Raw genomic sequence first — 21,442 nt, forward strand, 5'->3', positions numbered from 1 at the left:
GGGAGAAGCTGCCGCGCGATTCCTGGGAGCGAGCGCTCGGTTCAGCGAAGGCAGGCGCCCGCGGCAGAAGAACAGGGGAGAGATAAGTCTCATAACACGAGCCGAAAAAATGACAGGTGTCGCCTCGCTGTTATCCTGCGAATTAGCCGAAAGAAAACAAACATTTTTACCAGCAAAAGCTCTGCCAATACCGGAGCAGCTAGAGCGAGACGACCGGCGGCGAAATGGGAGTTGGTGCGGCCGGTGTGACGTCAGAGCCGCCGGTGCTGTTCTCAGAATAGACTTCTAGGAAACGGTATTTTTTAAAAGCCAAGCCTTTACACTCTGTTCCTCACACATTAGGATCCCGTTCTGGTGACAACACACTCCAACCCGCAGCTACGGATATTTTCACGTTTTAAATGTTTTGTTTTCATTTTTTATATCCAGTGTTGTTCTTATAAAAAAACTACAGGACAAGACACTGACTGGCTGGGTACACGGAGCTCTTTTACAGTCCCTTTGCCGATGTTAAAGCTTATGTTCTCGTGGTGTTTTTTTCTTCTCTTTCTTTCTTAAGACAGAGCTCAGTCTCTCTATGTTTTCGTTATTTTCTGAGGAAGAAATACTGACTGGATCTTAAAAAAAATAGCATGATTCTTTGTGTACCAGGGTGAGTTGACTTTCTTTGTTTCTTAGTTTTCTCTTTAACTGTCTGTTAAAAGCATATAAAAAAACAATGATCTTTAAAATAATTGTACTCTTAATTAGTGTTACGTTATATTTAAAGGCTTTAAATAAGAGCGTTAATTATACATGTTTTCTAAGGGTTAGGACTGTTGAACTCAAGTCTACCAATTCCAAATGCAAAGGCCTGCAAAATTAAAATGGTCTTCATCAGAAACCTCTAAGTACTATTAATTAAAAAGTGCTTTTTTTTTATTTAACCTTTATTTAGACAGGAACGTCTGACTGAGGTTAAACTTTTATTTTTACAAGATTGTCCTGACCATCATTAACAGACAAAAGACAAGTAAGACAAAATGTCACAAAATTAGAATTACATAAAAATGTGATCATAAGTAAGACTTAATATTCACATTTTGTGGTTCTCAAGTTCAAACTGGACAAAGAAGTGACCAAGTAAATGTCTTCCTCTGTTTCTTCTTATTAAGAAGTAAACACTGAACTACAAATAATGAAGTGGATTCATCCATTCACATTGAAGAGGAACGCCTGCTGTTACTGTTTTCTTGTATGGGTTTTTAAACCATATTTTCCATCTTATTTCTAGTCCGAGAGCTCCTCTGGCTGCTGCTCCGTCCACTGAAACTCCACAGGGGATGCGGGCAGGAACTGCACCTACCCTTTGCCTTCAAAGCACCCCTCCGCTATGGGACCCCACAAAGGACTTGCGGGCGATTGCCAGCAACTTCTGCTATCTAGAAAATTCAGGTTTGTTATGAAAATTGTGAAACATTTAAAGCCAAAAACAAGATTCTTGAAAATCCACAACTGTGCCAGTAACTGTATCTTCTGCTGTAACAGATTTAGTTAAATGTCATAATTGTGGACTGTTAACTGTAAAATCAAGCAACTTACAGGGCAGTGTATAAAAGTACAGACTGTACAGAGTGACTAATATTTAGGAATCTGTGTGTGTAGGATGGTACTGGGGAGCTGTAACTGCAGCTCAGGCCCACGCTGCACTTCAAGAGGCATCTGAAGGAGCTTTTTTGATACGGGACAGCAGCCACCCTCTGTACATGTTGACCCTCTCGGTCAGGACTGCACGAGGTCCCACCAGTATACGGATCCAGTACAGCGGCGCACAGTTTTTGCTCGACTCCAGCTCCCCGGCACGGCCCAGCCTGTCGTCCTTCCCCAACGTGCCCAGCCTGGTGCAACACTACATGGGACCAGAGAGGAAAGCAGAAGAGGGGAAGGTGGTGGAGGAGGCCCCTTCAAAACCCTGTCAGCAGACAATGCAGGAGACCTCTGTGGTATTAAAACTAAAGCGGGCCGTGTACAAGCCGCAGGGCCTCCCCTCCTTACAGCACCTCACACGCCTCGTCATAAACAGACACTCTGACTGCCCCGACCAGCTCCCACTCCCGAGGCCTCTGCTGCGTTACATTCAGGACTATCCCTTCAAGGTATAACGGGGCCCTCAAGTTGTTATGAATTAAAGGACAAAAAAACTGTCAAACAGGTCCTTTGTGCCTGTAAATGACATCGCTGCCCCAGTAGTTGGAGGCCAGTCACGAAAATACTGGACACAAGGTCATGTTTTGCTGACGAAATGTGTATAAATTCAGTTAATACTGACGTGCCTGGTTCCAGACTTGATTCGTCAAGAGAGCTGGGTGATGAAGTACGACTTGTGAGCAAACCTCAGTACTGTAATCACTTATTTCACGATGGGTGTGGGAATTGTCCATGTCTGTTTTAACCTCATCAGTTCTGGATGTACATACTGTTTCCAAGAAGTATACTGATTCCATTGAGACATCTTTTACGCCATTTTATTTTCCTCAGTAAAACATTTTTTCTACCTTTTTTACATGTGTACATTTTTCTATTAAAAGAACCATTTAACTTGCCGTCCTTTAACTCATTCTCTCTTTAAATGCCAGTTGCACTCACAGAGAAATACTATCTTCATATTCTTTTGTATTATTCACCACCACATGATGGCTTGCTCTTGCCACACTTTCTTTACAAAATATGTTCTGCTTCAAATCACCTTTTGAAACACAAAGACCTTGTGGCCTTTGAGCTTTAAGTGTGTGAGAGACGCAGATTGTGTGAGGAAGTAAAGGCCACATTGTGTGCGTGTGTGTGTTTTTGCTCAACAATGCGTACAGCCTGCATCTGAGTCAGCGAGTGGACGAGCAAAGGGGAGGACCGTTCATCAGTGGATTCACAGAACTACTGAATGCTTCCTGGGAGGAGGGGGGAGATTCTGAGAGGGAGGGTTCTAAGAAAAGCCTCAGTAATTACCTTCAGCTTTGAGCTGCTTTTGTGCCATCTCGCACACATGTTTTATTATTATTGTGGGGCAGGATGTGATCACAAGTGTTATCAGATTAAAAGTGCAACAGTGACATGAAAATGATTTGAGCTTCTACAAATTGTGAATATTGAGTGATCAAATCGGTGCGAGCGCGAGCTAGGCGGCTCAGTGGGGGTAGGGGAGCTGAGGCTGTGGAGACCTGGGCCAAAGCCAGCGTAATAGGATCGCAGTTTCTCAATCCAGATCCAGTTTGTGGTCCCTGTTCGACTCCTCTCTCTGAAGGATGCAGAATCGCGGCCTAAGAAACAAATACAAATAGACTCTGAATTTGGACTTCAAATGCAAAAGAAGCACAAAGCTGGGGTGTAATTGAGCTTAATTTTGTAATTGAACTAAGATTTTAACAGTGTAGCCTTTTACTTTAAATCAAAAGGACAGTGATGGGCCTTAAGATCAACACTTGAGCATAAAGTTACAGCAGGTTAAACTGATTTAATGATGGCCAGGTGACAGACATAGAGGCTGAGAGCTCTAGACACAAACCTGCCGCAGATGTCGTGCCGTGTCTCCACATAATGCATGTCTTCAACATTCGCCTCCACCCACCGTTGAATGAGCGGGGGGTGTCTGGGATCCACCTCCAAGTAAACATGGCTGGTATTCACCAGAAAGAAAACACAAAATGGATTAAAAATGAGTTATCAACAGGACGGGATTATCAGAAGCAACGATGAGATGAGAGCAGTGACACATGTCTGGAACTGAATTCACTGGAAGTCTTTAAAAAAGATGAACTCTTTAAAGAGGCAACACGATACCCGTGTTTTTCCGAACATGCTGTTCTTGTGACAAGCCGTCGCCGTTTAGAAATTAAACCCAGGTGTGTGTGTGTGTGTGTGTGTGTGTGTCCGGGAGTGGGGTTCCTTACCCATGATCTGACAGAATCTGTGGAGCCAGAGTCAAGATCTGTTTGATCACTTTTAGGCCATCGTTGCCTCCATCTAAAGCAGCGTGGTCTTCAAACCTGGTTACACAGTAATCCATAAATCACTTAAATACATTTGATGCCAAAGAATTCATCTCTAATAATAATAAAGCAAATTAATTGCAGACATTTCATGCAATTTTAAAGGTGTGATTTGGCTACTCTGGAATCAAATTTAGAACATACCACTTTCTTTTTATAAATATAAAATGATTAGTATGACTATATTTCAACCCCCATGTTTAGCATTTATAAACAGTTAATTAAATGTTTTCTTTGCACATTATAGCACACTGTACTGCCTACAAAGCCAAATTAAGTACCTATGTTTAGTCAAAATTTAGAAAAGATCAGAATCAGACTTGTTGACATCTGTTTGAGAATTAAACTTTTCTTTATGCCAGAGAAATGTTTAATTTAAAAGAAAACAGTATGTTAAATTTGCAGTTACTACAAAACACAATTAAAAAAACAAACAGTCATCAACACACAGCTAAAGCAGGACAGCCAAATCAAGCTAAAGCTTAATTTACTTTCCCCCCATAGCCATTTCCTGTAATTGAAACATATTAATATTGATTAACTAACATCTTGATAATTTACTTTGTTTTATATATATATATATATATATATATATATATATATATATATATTTTTTTTTTTTTTTTTCTCTCTGTAGTTACTGCTATTGAAGATAAAAACACATTGTGCAGTGTTAATCAAGATCACATATTTCTCTGTAACTATAACTGGTACATAAAAGGTTCATGCTTGATGAATATTGTAATCATGTGGTGGTACTGAAAACCAGTTCCCGACTACAAAATACAGAATTTATTACAAATTTACTGTGAGAAACATATCACAAGTGCCTTTACATGAAAAAATGCCTCCTTAATAATACTGAAAAAATGCCTCTTCAATAATAATAATAATAATAATAATAATAATAATAATAATAATAATAAACAAAATAAATAGCACTAATATTTGCCCGGGTGCAGGTTACGTCCAGTGGAAACGTGTTTTTTTAAATATTTACTGCAGCTAGGATGCTCAAAATCACTCTCAATCAGAAAAGTTAAGTCAGCAACGAAGTCTCAAGAGGACCTAAAGACCAGAGTTTCTGTCTAACAATATCTGTTGAAATGAGGTTTGCATTAAATAAAGGAGGGAGCCCTAACAAACGGGGTCAACACACCCTGATTGGTCAAAAGAGTAAAATGCACCAAGCTGCTTTCAATTGTTAATTAGGAGCCAGTCCCCAACAGGTGATCTGAGTTACCCTCCAATCAGGGGAATTGTGACATTCAGCTAAAATAAATCGGGAAATGAAAACAAGTAATACATTATGAGGGACTGCCACAATCATATAAATGGGAATGAGTCACATGTGTGAACAGTTAACAAATCATTAATTCATGGCACATTATAAGGATTAGGTCATGCGTGTATGATGTAAGATATTTATTCTCCAGTTATGGATACTTCAAAGGGAGAGTTGTAATTGATGACAAATCCATTAATACACACTTTTAATCTGCATAATAGTTTATTATAGCGTGTTATTAACTATTTATACTGCTTATAAATGCTATGTGGAGGTTAACCCTTGTATTATGTTGAAAAGAAATTACGTTAATTATGTTTAGGGTCATATTGACCCTTACTGTGTAAATACACGATCCAGGTAAAACCAATAAGAACTTCAATTTAGATCATATGAAAAGGGACATACAATACATTTTCTATTCATCATCCAACAATATATTTAACAATTCTTTACATAACATTTTTCCCCTCATCACACATAAATGTAACTTTTTTCTCAACATATTCTCCTCACAGCTCTCCACATGATGATTCGTTTTACTGAATGGAACAAGGCGCTCGTCTACAGGAACACGGGGACCAGGATTGTACAACAAAGGAAGAGCTTCGACCCATTTATCCCAGACGTCTCTGATCGCAGCTAGTTTGTCTCTTTCACGTTGACCAGTTCTGGTGTCACGGTTGTCAAATCGGATCACCCGAGTTATCATGTGAAATGACTCCAGAGACATTGTTGCTCCAAAGATTGGCCTTCCATTCTCTTCATCCCACAGACTGGCAGCTGCTTCTCCCCTTGACTTGCACACTGCGGCTAATACCAGGATTACAATGTACGCATGCAAGTCAATCTGATCCAGTGGCTTCCATTTCTCTTGGTCTTCAAGTTGGTCATGTACGATCCTCTGTGAGGATATGAAGAGCTGAAATGCTGATTGAATATCATCAACTCGTGTGACAGCAAATCTTGTAGGACCTGGAGTCATCTTGATGACATTGGAAGATGACTGTCTGCCTCGGCTTTGGTGTGGTGATGTTGACCATTTTATGTTACCATCTTTAGATGTACGTGTCACTTCTGTCGAGGATCGCTGCATTCCTTGGTTTTCATCTGATGGAGAGACTACGGCAGGATCGTCCTCTGAATCATCTTCATCGTAGGAATATTCATAATCCGGAATAGTCAATAGTATTGTCGTCGGTCTCTGAAGGATCCTCGGTCTCTAAAACCTCTTCCTCTACACTATCACAGTCCAGAATCTGTGATGAAGCTTCTTCAGTTGTAAATCTTTTGGAGCTCATTTTTTTTTTTTTTTAGAGAGATGACATTACAACACTGACAAGGACAAGCGTGAGAAAGATAAGTCCTCCTCCTCCTCATCTACACACACACCTGGTTCTAAATGGGTGTTCAGAGCCAGTCAATATGTAAACAAATGCAATCAAAAGAAATTGCTTCAAAGAGACATGTTTTCTTTGGGTCTGAACAGCGACCTACCCACATCAAAGTGTCTGCGTCAAAATGACCCGCAACATCATCTTTGTATACAAACTCTGCACAGACCTTCCACTAAACATCAGTGTTCAGATATTACACCCCAGTTCATCACCCTAAATGAGGAAAAGTCACAACATTTCAGGAAGAAAATGACGAGTTAACCAGAACTTTGGTCAACTCAAAAACTGAAATGGGTCAAATTGAGCCTTAACATAATACAAGGGTTAAACAAACAATGTATTAATTGAGGCTGAATGTGTTTTAGTCACCAAAATATTTCAGGCTCCAGCGTCGTCATATCCTCTGAGAACAGGTACGGGGGGTTACTGACCAAAACTGAGACAGAGCTAGAGAGGCTCAGCACAGTTTCTGCTTCTAACACAACACAAAATAAAAGTTTTGGTAACACTTTCTATGACTTTCTGTCTATAATGCTTTATAAACTGCTTTTAGCACTGTATATTTATAGTTATAAGCACTATACTTTATAACAATAATCATAACCCATTATAAAGCATTTCATAATGAGTATAATAATAATATTTCATAACAGTCACTGGCAGGTGACTCTAAGTGCTCATTGTTTGCTTTATGTAAAGGAAAACGTTTTGTGTGTTGTTTGTACATACATTCATAATAGTGATTATAATGAACTATAATGAGGTTATAATGTACTACAACTATGGGAATGATAATACGCTATGATCCATCAGGAGTATGTTTAGGTTTGTTTTTGAATAACTGCAATTTACTGCTTTCGCTTACCTTTCATTACGTCTAGATGATGAATCTGTAATCTGTCCTGAAGCCCCAACCTGCAGAGGAAAATCCTTCATCAGACTTCATGCATTCCTCCATACACCCCAATTAAAAAACACATTTATTGTAAGTCTTTAACCACAATAAAAGTAAATCAATACGAACATTTACAACTTGCTTGCGTGTGCTATGACGCAATTACCTTAACGCATTCTCTCCGGTTAAATCTACTGCAGCCTGGCTTTGATCCACGGCAATGGCTTTAAGCTAGTGAGAGAAAAACAAAAACAGAAATTAAAAGTGCTGTTTACTGTTTGGATACAACTACCTCGGGGGAATTAGTGTGCATGAGAAGGTTAAGACATATTTACAACTTTACGATCTTTTAATAGTCGAGAAAAGTACATTGTTATCGTGGAAAGTACATTTGCGTCAGTGAGCTGATGATACGTACTGTGTTTTGTGATGTGAAGACAATAATGTATTCTACTATGAAGCCCTTTTACTTTGCCACGTGTATCTATTCTACAGCTGTAACTAATAATTTGTTTGTCATCATCAATTAACCTCCTGACGTTTCTATCATTCTATTAAACTATTACTATCAAGCGATTAATCATCATCATATTCTGCGATCATCCTTCATATCTGTCCTTGACTATAGAGATATTCAGTATTGTCATGCTGTCCCATCAATATTCCAGATACGTGTATCACAGTGCGTTAATCTTCATCACAAAAGACTCATTTTGGACTCATCATTGTTCTCTGTATTAAACGGTTACATGGAGCTCCTTACAGTCAAAAAGAAATATCCATCTTGTGTTATTAATTCATAAAACTCTCTGTTGAAGCCTCCAAACTACCTAACATCTCTTCTCTCAGTTGGTAACTGCAGTAACCACTAAACCTTGGATATTGAGCTGCAATGATTGTCTAATCCCTTAGTCGATTGACAGAAAAATAATCCCCTAACTATTTTGATAATCGTAAATTTAATTTTTCATGCAAAAATGGCAGAAAATGCTGTTTTCAGCTTCTCGAATGTGGAGATTTCCTACTTTTGTTGTTTTGTACATTCTTCACTATTTTCGGACATTTTATAGACGAACAATTAATCGAGAAAATAATCAATCGATATCCCTCATGTATGCACTAATGTTACCTACCTACCTACGACAGAACTGGTTGTGCATACTATTGGGAGATTTTAAAGCTTTATCACCTGTTACCAAAACAGAATTACTTAATAAGTCTGACCAGCAGCCTAAAACACCAACGTATTCAACATATATGGATATGAAACTGACAAACTATACACCAGACCATAAAACCAGCCCAAATTTTGTATTTAATTATAATTAATAATTGTAATAAATACATTCTCTCTCAACCTACTTATCACTCGACTGACTTATCAACTCAACACTTACAAAACAAGACTACGACCCTACACACATATTATATGTTAAAGAAGGGTGTGGATTAAGAAATAATTGAGTTTACCAGACCTCTGTAGCTGCTCCAACCTAACTGCTGGTGGTCATGTTGAATTCTGGGTAATGTAGGCACCAGGTTTTAACAAGAATAATGCATGGAATCCAAAGGGACGACATCTTGACAATGTCATAGGAGAGCGTTAATGTCAGCATTGCAACATGCTCATGAGTAGCAGGTGTCACATTTCACATGTCAACATCCTAGTTTGGCGTATTAGCATGCTAACATTAGCTAATTATAACTGAATGTCATTAGTTTAAAGGTCTTTAGCACCACATGAAATGTCAGGGGATCGCCAGAGTTAATCCAATTCATCCTGAGGGGAACAGGAATGTCTGAAACAAATTTCATGGCAATCCATCCAATAGTTGTTGAGATATTTCACCCAAAACCACAAATGAGGTCACAACTGTTGACCTCATAGTGTTGCTAGACGAAAGGTCGTAATTGTCTGTACAGAGTTTGGTGCCAACACATCTTTCATTGTCAAGATATTTCACTGAATAAGTGAAAACTTTGACCTACTGGTGGCACAAGAGGAAAAGTCAAACTGACATTCCTAGAGGAATAACAATGTATGTCCTACAATAAACACTAACATCACCTGAGGCAGACTCTTCAGCAGACTAAGAGAAATGGCACCAGAGCCACATCCGACTTCCAAGCATGTATGCTGGTTATCTGCACCGACTCCAGTCCCGGACTTCATCTGCAGATCAGTGAGCACGAGTTCAACCAACTCCTGCACCAACAGAGAAACACGGCTCTGGTTATGTGTGATCAATCACTGGGATTTCACTACGTTTGTGAGGGCCTGATTTTCTTCTGTCAAACCTCAGTTTCAGGTCTTGGTATGAACACAGGAGGTCTCATCTTCAGAGTCAGATCTCTGAAGTCCCACTCCTCAATCACATACTGTACAGGCATCCTGCGCCGGACACACACATTGATGAGTAAAAAAAAACATCTGAATATATATTTATACAGAGGTATGTGTTAATACTTTATACCTGGATAGGCGTCTAGAGCAGAGCTTCCACATTTGCTCTGTTTTTTCTGGACTGAGAAACTCTGTTAACTTCCGCTGCTCAAGACTTTCTATCTGGATAAAGAAACATCATGTAAGTACAGGAAAAGGTAATTGTGAATGTGGCTATTCAGACATACATCAGTCATGAGGGGATAAAAAGGGTAACGCTTTCTGGGGCTGCAAGGACCATGTTCATCCTAAATGTAGGTAATGATAACCAATTTATATTCACCATTACTTGTTAAAACAAAAAAAATGTACATTGTATTCATTGTTACTTCAGTCTTTTTTTTGTATACAAACAGAAAGAAAACTTGGGTGCGGCCACATGGCCTGGTAAATGTACTGATCTTAACCAACTATTAGCTTGTGTTAGCACATTTCTGTGGGCGGGCCAGACATCAGGCAATGTAGAATGAGCTCAGCAAATTTCCACTTACAGTTTTAGCCCCGAGCAGATAAGCGAGGATGTAATGACTCGAGTGGTCAGGCTCCGTCACGCCTCTCTCCACAAAGTGTCTCTTCCAGAAATCCATCGCCTGAAGTGCTGTGATCCTGCCTGCAGGTAAGGCTGGAGCGCTGAATGTACGCACTGCAAGGTAGCCCAAAAGTCCCTAAAAAATTAAATAGAGTTTCTGGTTTAACAGGCACTTATTGATTTCCCCTTGAGACTCCCCTTCTGGACTTGATGTTTGTCTCTGTTTTATATCATATTAAATTGAGAAACTGGGATGGACATTTTCCCTATTTTCTGACATTTTTATAGACCAAATTATTCATCAAGTAATCTAGAAAATAATCTGCAAATTAATCAATAATGAAAATAATCGTTAGTTGCAGCCCTGGTTTGCAAACAAAAATCTTCACAACAAATATACTTCATACAATAGATAAACAAAAGTCAGAGGCCTAAATAAATGTAACATACAGTAGATGTCATCATATATGGCTAAAATCATTCAAGTTAGGGCCAATGGTTTTTGGCAAAGTTTCCCAGCCTATTTATGTTGACCATTCTGAGGATGCCAAACCAACAATTTATTGCAAAAGTTCAAATTAACTCAATAAAAGATGAATAAAACATTTTCAAGAGCGATCTGTCGACGTTGAAAACCCTCAACTTTGTTAATAGAAAATCTCTGATTTGCCTCAATATATGCTGGCCCATCTCCACTCATTCACTGCCACATTATCTAGTTTGCATCCGTCCTAGCTGTCCACACTTTGTTTACGCCTGCTCGACTGTAAGATGAAATTTGGCCTGTTTGGACTGAGTACCTGGTTTTGACCGTTGACCGAGAACTTTTATCTTTAACGGTCTTTGTCAACTTCTAGGTTCAAGCTGGTCGTGTTTCTGAGCCATTACTATACATCTGACAAGGTTTTTTTGTTTTCATGTGTCTCCACTCTCCAATGAATGGCTGCCATACTTATTTCAAACACATGAGCCCATTCTTCACTTGTTAAAAATTACTATAACATTTAGACCACTTAAATTTTCAAATAGAATTAAATGTTATATTACCTCACTGCATTTAGGATTAATAAACGTGTCATACATGCTGATGGGTCTGTTCGTGTGATTACACAGATGTGTCCCTTCTGAAGATAAAATTAAATCTTAACCTTTGTTTAGAAACAATTAGAGGCCACTGCCTGACCCATATTAAGTAAGACAACTTTTAAATAGGTATAAAAACTGTACACTTTTAAATACAAATCTTAAATCCACTCAAATGTAAACGCACATCAAGCAATAAATGGCTCAATAAATAAATAAAGCATAAGGCTATATACACATGTACATATACATATACATATATATATGCACTTGTCAGTCAATTTAGTTGTCTAGCTGCTACAAAGAATATTTATGCTAAACAGTTAGTATCACATCTACTGTACCAAGAGGACTCCCTGAAAACAACAACATGTATTTGACCAGTTAGTTAGTTACCTTTGGTCCAAAGCATCTGTAGCCTGCACTTCTCCACATGATTAATCTAAACACACACCACCTTTAAATCATTCTTCTTTTAGCTGTACGGGAACATACAGTTTGTGTAGACATCAACTGTACTCGCTGCATCCTTACTGTTGTGCTACATGTACACTTTCAAGGTCACTTGTATCGCCCTAAATGGACATTAAACTACACTTTCTGTAGCCGGATGGCACGCTCGTTGGTGCTGTTGATAGTATTTCCTACACATGGAGCAGCAAACCTCTCCGCTGTTGACGTGACGCAAAACGTCTCCAAATGCGACGCACACTGCGCCGACCTGACCCCCTTGAGGCAAAGCTTTTTGGGACGACATTATTATCATAGGTAATGAACCATGAATGTATAAGGGTATGCTATTATCATATCAATTCTGTATTTACAACAAGCTTAAAGAAGTGCAAAACTAACATGTACATAATACATATCTAGCAAATCTAAATTCCTCCAAATTCTTAGATTTGGAAAACAAATGTAATTTTGGCAATGCTGTGTACACTTAATATTTAAAATATAAAACAATCTAATAAATGTTCTTATTAAGATTCATATTCTTGTTTCTCTGTACCATTATGTTGAGTACATGTCTGCAATGTGTGTATGATTGAATGTTTAAAACACTGAGCCTGGTGAACAGTGTTGCATTTATGGACTGTCGAATATTACTAGTTTTTTGAGTATGGACACCACGAAAAGCCCAGCAATATAGTTATTAGCACTAAAACCCCGAATAATTTTGATATTTATTACACCAAGATAATGTAAATACTGTGAACAGGTGATAGTAAAATGTATATATACAACTGGTAGTGAATGTATCAACCTTAAAATGTCCTTTTTCCACAGAACAATGTAACTGCAGATGTACCAAAGATGTTGGGGGAAAAATACATTGTGTTATTGTTATTATTATTATTATTATTATTATTATTATTATTATTATTACTTCTTTGTTAAAAAACACATCCTCCACTAGTATTTACAACGTACGTTATCTGAATTAGTAAATTACGAGGAGCTCGTGAAGACATCAGTAGTGTTGTTCCCTAGCAGTCTGGTGTGAATGAATGTGTCGAGTAATGGAGAGTTGTTGGATGCTTTGCTATTAGGTTGACAGCATTGTATTTCACGTACAGTGAAACAGATTTGTCCGGACGTTAGAGCTGCTAAATGTATTTCTCAGAAGGTCACGAGCTTGTTTTTCAACGTTAAAGCAGGAAGCTAGCAGCTAGCTTCAGCTGCTAATAACAGGAGGCTGTCCTGTGAAACAGACGGTTTGGTTGAAGTTAGTTAAACTGAACATTTGGTGAATTATCTGCGTTAAGTTTTGCGCAGACAAAAAGGTTCAATGTTGACCATGACCACCCGAATAGAGTGTATCTTTTTCAGTGAGTTTCACCCCACCCTGGGTCCAAAGATAACGTATCAGGTAAGTGAGCAAATGCTTTCTTTAACAAGGGAACAGGTAATATAATGAGCACAACTGTCCTATTAGTTACCATAATCACTACCAACAATAAATATCCTTATTATATTGTAATACAAATAGTAATACATGTATGTATGTACGTATATAGCCCTTTTCAAAACAGATGTTGAAAAGTGCTTCACAAGACAATACAAACTAAGGCAAAAGTAAAAACAATAAAGTAACTATTAAAACAGAACATAGCAATGGCACTATAATAATACAATGTTAAAGTGGTAAAACAAGGCGATGAAAACAAATACATATACCTTATAGTAAAGTTATGATATCATTTGAAATCATAATCATTAAGTACATTTAAGTGTAATGTGTTGTTTATCATTTTAGTCATTTAAGTATGTGGACATATATTTTCAAAATAGTATCAGAAGTAGCCATAAATCTTGGTAAATAGTTACATCTGGGACAGTCTGCTTGACCGTATATATAATAATAATAATAATAATAATAATAATAATAATAATAATGGATATTTATTAATGGTTACCAGGTATTAATCCCTTTACATATGTGTGTGGTTTTGACCTTGGAAGTGAAACGTACATCATCTTCTTAGTGTATATTATAGGATGTATTTTCATACAGTGTCCCCTGTGTCCTTTCCTGACAGGTCCCAGAGGAATACATTTCACGAGAGCTCTTTGACACAGTTCAGGTTTATATCATCACCAAGCCAGAACTGCAAAACAAATTGATAACAGTGTATGTCCTCTAATGCTTCTTTCTCCTTGCCATGATTCATTGTTTTTTGTTGTTGCTCTTTTTTCAGTGTCAAACTATCTTCAATGCTTTTTTAAAATCTTTTTTTTAGCACTGCCATGGGAAAAAAGTTAATCGGGTGTCCTGTGTGCATCGAGCATAAAAAGTACAGCAGAAATGCCCTCCTGTTTAACCTCGGCCTTGTGTGTGACGCCCAAACCAACACGTGTGCCCTTGAGCCGATCGTCAAGAAGCTGTCTGGGTATCTCACAACTCTGGAGGTAGAGAATGATGCATTTTCACATCTGTACTTGTCACATGTGATTGCTTCGATGTTTGTTTTCAGACATCTCATACGATCTGACATGTTTCTGCCTCGTGTTGCAGCTGGAGAGTGGTTTTATATCCAACGAGGAGAGCAAGCAGAAACTTTTACCCATTATGTCAACTTTGTTAGAAGAACTTAACGCCACAGGAGCCTGCACCCTACCCATAGGTATTTTATTTTGTATTTTACTGTCTATATTCCAGTTTAATCTATTTAGGTAGTAAGAAAATATCGAACACTTGAGTATCGTAATATTATGTTTGAAAAAACTAAAATTATAATAATATATATATATATAATATAGTAAAAAATAAAAATTATATATATATATATATATATATATATATATATATATATATACACCATCTATATATATGTATCTAACACTGTCTGTTTATATTTGTTTACCTTAAGAATCCTGCAATCCTGTTGGAAGTTACAAAGAGTTGAATGCAAATACAGAGCTGTTCAGATTGCATGGAAAAAGTTTTTAAAAGTTTTTCTCAGATTTATGCATATAGCAGTTTGTGCTTATTATATTTGTGCTATATGTCACCTTGCTAACACTATCGCAATGTATCGTAACCCCTGCATCATACAACATATTGTATTGTATACACAACCATAGGGCAAAAAAACATCTGTCTCTTTAAAGGCCCTGTCACACAGTTCCGTATGGCAGAAACATTCCGGCGTATATGAAAAGTAGCTCAAAATGTGTCAAAGTCCAAATACGTCCAACTTTTCCACAACGGTGTTGTAGCTGACGTATACATAACGACTACATAACAAATTATTATACGTATGTCAAACATTGATAGCGTATCACTTACTTATTTAAAACGTATCAGGAGCGTCTGGCCAACGGAGCTGGAAAAGTGCCATTTGGTTCACGTCATGCTGATGCTGGAGAACGGCTAACATGCTGAACGCTAGCTGTACTGTAGAAACACGTTTAATAAGTTACTCCGTCGTCAGGCATAATGTTAACATAGGGTAGGAATAGGTTATCCACTCGTTATCAATAAATTGGCTGAAGGATTCACCGTCAGCCGACGTAGCCTATATCTAACGTTCCTCTAATGTAGTCACGTAGGTATTTACGTACTTTATTTACGTAGGTAGGTATTCAGTATGTATTCTGTATTCACGTATGTCTAACGTCACGTAACGTCTGCACACGTCGGGTACGTCCGGTAATTTTGAACATGCTCAAAACATCAGCGTTCAACAACGCACCCCAGCGTAACACACTGAGCTCTTAACGAATACTACTTATACCTTATATCAACGTACACCAGCGTGTTGCCGATATTTTGTATACGCCATATTTGTGTATACGTTATGCATTAGTCTGATACATTTTGTATAAGTAAGTGATACTCTATCAATAGGTTAGACATGCGTATCTGGACTCTGACAAATTTTCGTATGCTCCGGCATACGCTTCTGTCATACGGATATGTGTGACAGGGCCTTTACATACAAGCTTAAGGTGGTGAAATGCAAATTGTGTGCGTGTTGAGAAAGTGTTCGTATAAAACATCTTGTTTAGCTGCTGATTTTGTTCCGACTAGTTTCGAAGATGTGACAGCAGCACCAAAAGTGACCAAAAATTGAATTTAGTGATACTTTTGGTTTTATTACAGACAAGTAAGGGCCCAAGACTTGGCAGCACCACTGTGCAAGCTGCAGTGTAAGGCATGAGCTGTCATGATGTCATGACCAACGGACAAAAATGTGTTTTTTCAGGGATGGGCTGGTGACAGTATGTTGTTGTGAAGCTTTGTAATAGTAGTTATCTTTCTAGAGTTAGGGTTAAAGACTGCTGTTTAAAGACAGCATTTAAACTCACATTTATTATTTCATGATAAAGAGTCCTAAAATATGCCGTAATCTATTCCTAGATATTGATATATCTTCAAGTTGTGGTAGCGAACAAACTAACTAGACCCTTTTCTAAACCTGATTAGAAGTAATGAAGATTATTGCTTGAAACATTTACTGATCCTTCAAAAGCACAATAATTAACCAATGCTTTAAATATTTTTTCGACTTAGCAGCAAAAAAGTGACTTCTAACTGTGATGAACTCTTTTAGGAAAAGTATCGAGCACTAAAGTTCATGGTTTGGCATTTGAAAACTAATAATAGTGGTAAAGATTATTTTTAATGTGTCTGTGTCTTTTAATGTTTCAGACGAGTCCAACACCATCCACTTAAAGCTGATCCAGCTGCGAAAAGACCCCCCGATTGTCCAGGAGTACGACGTGCCCGTCTTCACACAGTGCAAAGAGCATTTCATCAAATCTCAGTGGGATCTCACCACTCAGCAGGTAGGAATGTGGCTGATAATAAGATATACTGCATGCTAAAATTCTAAGAAAAGGAGAAAGATTAGCGATTAAAGGCCTGTTATCAGATGTGCATGAAGTGACACTTGTTTCACACCCATTATTTTATGGATGAAAGGGAGGCTTTATTGTAGGAGAAGGGGCCATTCATTGGTACAATAATGTGGTGTTGCTGTAATAGACTTACAAGATCCAGGTAAGAATAATAGTGTAGATTCCACATGTTAGTCACTTTTATTGCATCTTATAACAGCGCATGGGCAATGTAACTCCAAAATTCCCACTAACAGACAAACAAACGTAAAGATTAATTTGACTTGGTTTTCCTGGTTAAAATATATCATCACATCTTCTTTGTTTTTCATCACAGTCCAAAGTGGGTTTGTACGACACAGAATGCTGACTTACATGTAAATACAGGTTTTTATTAAATGTATACTTCAACACTTTTAATAATGCAATTAGAAGTGTTACGTTTGAGTGAAATAAGCACTTGGTGCTACCTTCACTCCCTGCGTGGTGGAGAAGTGGGATGTAAGACAATTAGCTCCACACTGACTGGGAGAGATGAGGTCAGCAGGCGCATGAGATCAAATTACTGCTTGAGCACTTCAGCAGTTTTTATTGCTCAAAGAAGATTGGGAAGGTGTGGGGAGGAGAGATGTGATGAAAATCCATACTGAGAACATGTTTATACTAATGTGGATACAATTGACTATGTGTCTGCATTCCTGAGCTGCAACATTGCAACACTGGCCGCACTCAAATCACTGAAGTCACAGTCGGGGATATTCAGAGCTGAAACACTCGTATCTTTGATATCTATTGCTTAAAGGAATTCTTCCCCCACAAAATGACCATTTGTATATCAACTACTCACCCCGTGTTACCTTCATATCTTAAAGAAAACTTTGTTTTTCTCGTATGCCTCGACGGTGAACAAAGAATCAAAAAACGCAGAAAAGTCTTGATGAATTGAAGTAAATGAGGGACACGATTAACAGCAAAACTATATTAAAACATCTGTTTACAAACTCTCACACAACTCGTGCACTATAATCCAAGTCTCATTTTGCTAGTCGTATGCTTTGAACATTTTCCGCTAATAGCGTACTTTTAAAAACACCTCGGATGAGTAGCGCGCCTGTGCAAGCGTGAGACTGTTTAAGCAGCAGTGTGAACAGTAGAGGCATGCGAGACGAACAAAGTTTTCTTCAAATAACTCCAGATAACACGGGTCAGTAATTGATATACAAATGATCATTTCATTTTGTGGGTGAAGAATTGCTTTTAATTCAGAAAGTCCGGTCATTGAGTTTAGTACAGCTCAATAATGTGCTACTGTAATGATGTTTACTGCAGATCCTGCCCTATATTGATGGATTTAGACACATCCAGAAAATCTCTGCTGAAGCAGATGTTGAGCTCAATCTTGTTCGCATTGCGGTGCAGAATCTCTTGTGAGTACATTTCAGTGAATAAATGGCAACACACACACCAGCGGCAGCTAACGTGCATATAAACACCCTCAACCATTGTTTTTTATGGACAGTAAGCCCGGGGGTTGATCCAAATCAAAATGTCATGACAAATCACTATTCTATTCTATCTGTGCTGTTGGCCGTCAGCAGCAATTCTTTTAATACATTTGCTCTTTAATTGAAAATGTATACAATGTGAGTGTTTGTGTTGCACTTCAGTGTTGTACAACTTTTATTTTCAAAAGAAATGAAAAGAGAGATACTGAAATCCTCCTTTACTTCACAGGTATTATGGTGTTGTGACCTTGGTGTCAATATTTCAGGTATGGTGGTACTATTTTTGGTATTGGGGTAGTATTACAAGAAACAAATTGTAGTAGTAGTAGTGCTAGTAGTAGTAGTAGTAGTAGTAGTAGAAGTAGTAGTGCTAGTAGTAGTAGTGCTAGTAGTAGTAGTAGTAGTGCTAGTAGTAGTAGTAGTAGTAGTGCTAGTAGTAGTAGTAGTAGTAGTGCTAGTAGTAGTAGTAGTAGTGCTAGTAGTAGTAGTGCTAGTAGTAGTAGTAGTAGTGCTAGTAGTAGTAGTAGTAGTAGTGCTAGTAGTAGTAGTAGTAGTAGTAGTAGTAGTGCTAGTAGTAGTAGTAGTAGTAGTAGTGCTAGTAGTAGTAGTAGTAGAAGCAGTAGTAGTAGTAGAAGCAGTAGTAGTAGTAGTAGTGCTACTAGTAGTAGTAGTAGTAGTATTAGCAGTAGAAGTAGTAGTAGTAGTAGTGGTGCTAGAAGTAGTAGTAGTAGTGGTAGTAGTAGTAGTAGTAGTAGTAGTAGTAGTAGTGCTAGTAGTAGTAGTAGTAGTAGTAGAAGCAGTAGTAGTAGTAGTAGTAGTGCTACTAGTAGTAGTAGTAGTAGTAGTAGTAGTAGTAGTAGTGCTAGTAGTAGCTAGTAGTAGTAGTAGTAGTAGTAGTAGTAGTAGTAGTAGTTATATTCTACTACTTTTTCCTAACAGTGGCCTAATTTTCCGTCATAACTATTCAAGGGTTTGTTTATTTTGGTAATCGACATCGTGCCTTCTCCCCTCCCTCCAGTACTCCAATGTTTATTGCACCACCCCCAAAGTCCAGAACCTCGTAGATGATAAGTCCATTCAGGAGGAGTGCCTCAGCTACGTCACTAAGCAAGGTAAATAAGGGTCATGATTGTTGTGTTGGTTTTATGCCTCCGTGCCGGCAACATCTTGTTTTCATGTTGTCCGTCCGTCCCATTCTCGTGAATCTCAAGAACACCTGGAAGCATTTCTCTTCAAATTTGGCACCAGATCCACTTGAACTCAAAGATGAAATGATTATAATTTGGCTGTCAAAAAAGGTCACTGTGACCTCACAAAACACATTTTGGCCATAACCCAAGAGTTCATATGCAACTTGACAGGTTGGGGGAAGTAATTCTAGTTTTCCTTTTATTTTGTTACGTTCATTGTTTTCTTGTCTGTCAGGTCAGAAGCGTGCCGGTCTGAGAGATGTCTTCCAGCTGTACTGTGGTCTGAGTCCAGGAACCACAGTCCGAGACCTTTGTTCTCGCTACTCGCAGCAGCTTCAAAGGGTTGATGAAAGGTTGGCATCATTCACCTTATCAGTTCCTGACAAGACTTCATAACTCCTGAAAAGTCAGAGTGACATGTATTTACACGTGTGACACGTCATCATGTGCTGCCTTTCAGGAGGCTGATCCAATTTGGACTGATGAAGTCTCTTATTCGACGGCTACAGAAATATCCGGTGAAGGTGATCCGTGACGAGAGGAGCAGGCTGCCCCGACTCTATACCGGTTGTCATAGTTATGATGAGATCTGCTGCAAAACAGGCAGGTTTTAAAGCTCTCTCGGTTTGTTTGGTTTACCTAATAAATAATGGTAGAAAACGGCTTACAATGTGATCATTTTACAGGGATCAGTTACCAGGAGCTGGATGAACGTTTGGAAAATGATCCCAACATCGTGGTGTGCTGGAAGTGACTTGAAAACAGACTGAAAGATACAGAGATGCCTCCACCAAAGATGCCTTTAATGACTGGAAGACTCTCTTCTTGGCATTACAGTGAACGTGAAGTAGTATTTTGTAAACGTTGTGTTAGATAAGTGTTTGTTTGTTTTATTACAAAGGTCCTCATGAATAATTAACATCAATTCTGTTTAGGTTAAGTGAGGACAGTGATATTTATTAATATTGTACAAAAGAGAATTTGTGATTAATAAAAGAGATTATACCACGATGTGACAGTTTGTCTTAAATTACAGTGCATAAAACAACAGGGATTAAAACAGCCATAAAAAATGAGACGAGAATCAGACTGGAAAATACAATAAGAAACATTGTTAATATACATTTTCACCTTTTTCTTTTACTTCAGCACTGTACTGTAAGGAAGGCCTACTTGTACTTTACTCTCTGGAAAACCTTTTTCACCACTGCATTTATTTGACAGCTATAGTTACCTTTTATACTATAACTGGTGGGTAGATTAATCTTTAACAATTTATTATATTTTAAAGTTGATCATATATTGTGTATGTAAAATCTTTATTTGTAAACTGTAAAAATGCTAATTAGAATTACATCAGCAAGTAAAATGTAATAATAATAATCTTTATAGAGTGCTTTTAAAAATCCACGTTACAAAGTGTTTCACAAAGGCAGCAAAATATAACGGATAAGTCATAAATTAAAAGAAAACAGATCAAAACAATTTGTTGTATAAAAATAAATAATGTGTAAAAAAAGGGGTACAAATACAGTACACTTTGTTAGTAATACTTAGGCTACTTGTAATGGTCTATTTTTATAGTGTGTGCCTCTGAATACTTCCTCCATCACTGCTGATGTTAGACATTTTTATACTCAGAAAGATCCAATACATACTCTGAATAAACATGGTCCCGTTTTCCATTATAAAAGTTGCAGTAAATATATTTAGTATAAAAATAAATTAATTGTACAACAAATGTAGA

At 37.9% G+C, this 21,442-nt stretch overlaps 3 protein-coding genes across 4 annotated transcripts; 2 read left to right on the top strand and 1 right to left on the bottom strand.

The window, feature by feature from the left end:
* LOC115007978 (cytokine-inducible SH2-containing protein-like) lies at positions 1-2,582 on the top strand. Its single transcript, XM_029431171.1, has 3 exons — positions 1-652; positions 1,274-1,434; positions 1,645-2,582. Exons 1-3 carry the CDS (start codon positions 633-635, stop codon positions 2,139-2,141), a joined length of 678 nt encoding a protein of 225 aa, XP_029287031.1. The 5' UTR covers positions 1-632; the 3' UTR covers positions 2,142-2,582.
* On the bottom strand, positions 2,165-12,344 carry hemk1 (HemK methyltransferase family member 1). Of its 2 annotated transcripts, none has more exons than XM_029431169.1 (11): positions 12,054-12,344; positions 10,537-10,710; positions 10,077-10,168; positions 9,901-9,994; positions 9,671-9,808; positions 7,769-7,833; positions 7,573-7,622; positions 7,077-7,179; positions 3,924-4,019; positions 3,539-3,649; positions 2,165-3,293 (listed from the first exon to the last, which is right to left on the bottom strand). In XM_029431169.1, the coding sequence occupies exons 1-11, from the start codon at positions 12,090-12,092 to the stop codon at positions 3,230-3,232; spliced, it is 1,026 nt and encodes a 341-aa protein (XP_029287029.1). In that variant the 5' UTR covers positions 12,093-12,344; the 3' UTR covers positions 2,165-3,229. The 2 variants fall into 2 exon arrangements, with proteins under 2 accessions (XP_029287029.1, XP_029287028.1); XM_029431168.1 differs by having other exon boundaries at positions 7,077-7,182; positions 12,054-12,343.
* Positions 12,345-13,119: 775 nt separating this feature from the next.
* On the top strand, positions 13,120-20,706 carry nprl2 (NPR2 like, GATOR1 complex subunit). Its single transcript, XM_029431855.1, has 11 exons — positions 13,120-13,527; positions 14,198-14,289; positions 14,399-14,567; positions 14,674-14,782; positions 16,813-16,949; positions 18,330-18,427; positions 18,735-18,771; positions 19,524-19,617; positions 19,931-20,048; positions 20,156-20,298; positions 20,382-20,706. The coding sequence occupies exons 1-11, from the start codon at positions 13,447-13,449 to the stop codon at positions 20,447-20,449; spliced, it is 1,146 nt and encodes a 381-aa protein (XP_029287715.1). The 5' UTR covers positions 13,120-13,446; the 3' UTR covers positions 20,450-20,706.
* Positions 20,707-21,442: the final 736 nt, after the last annotated feature.

This window comes from Cottoperca gobio, chromosome 5 (genome assembly GCF_900634415.1).
Source record: "Cottoperca gobio chromosome 5, fCotGob3.1, whole genome shotgun sequence".
Classification (NCBI taxonomy): domain Eukaryota; kingdom Metazoa; phylum Chordata; class Actinopteri; order Perciformes; family Bovichtidae; genus Cottoperca; species Cottoperca gobio.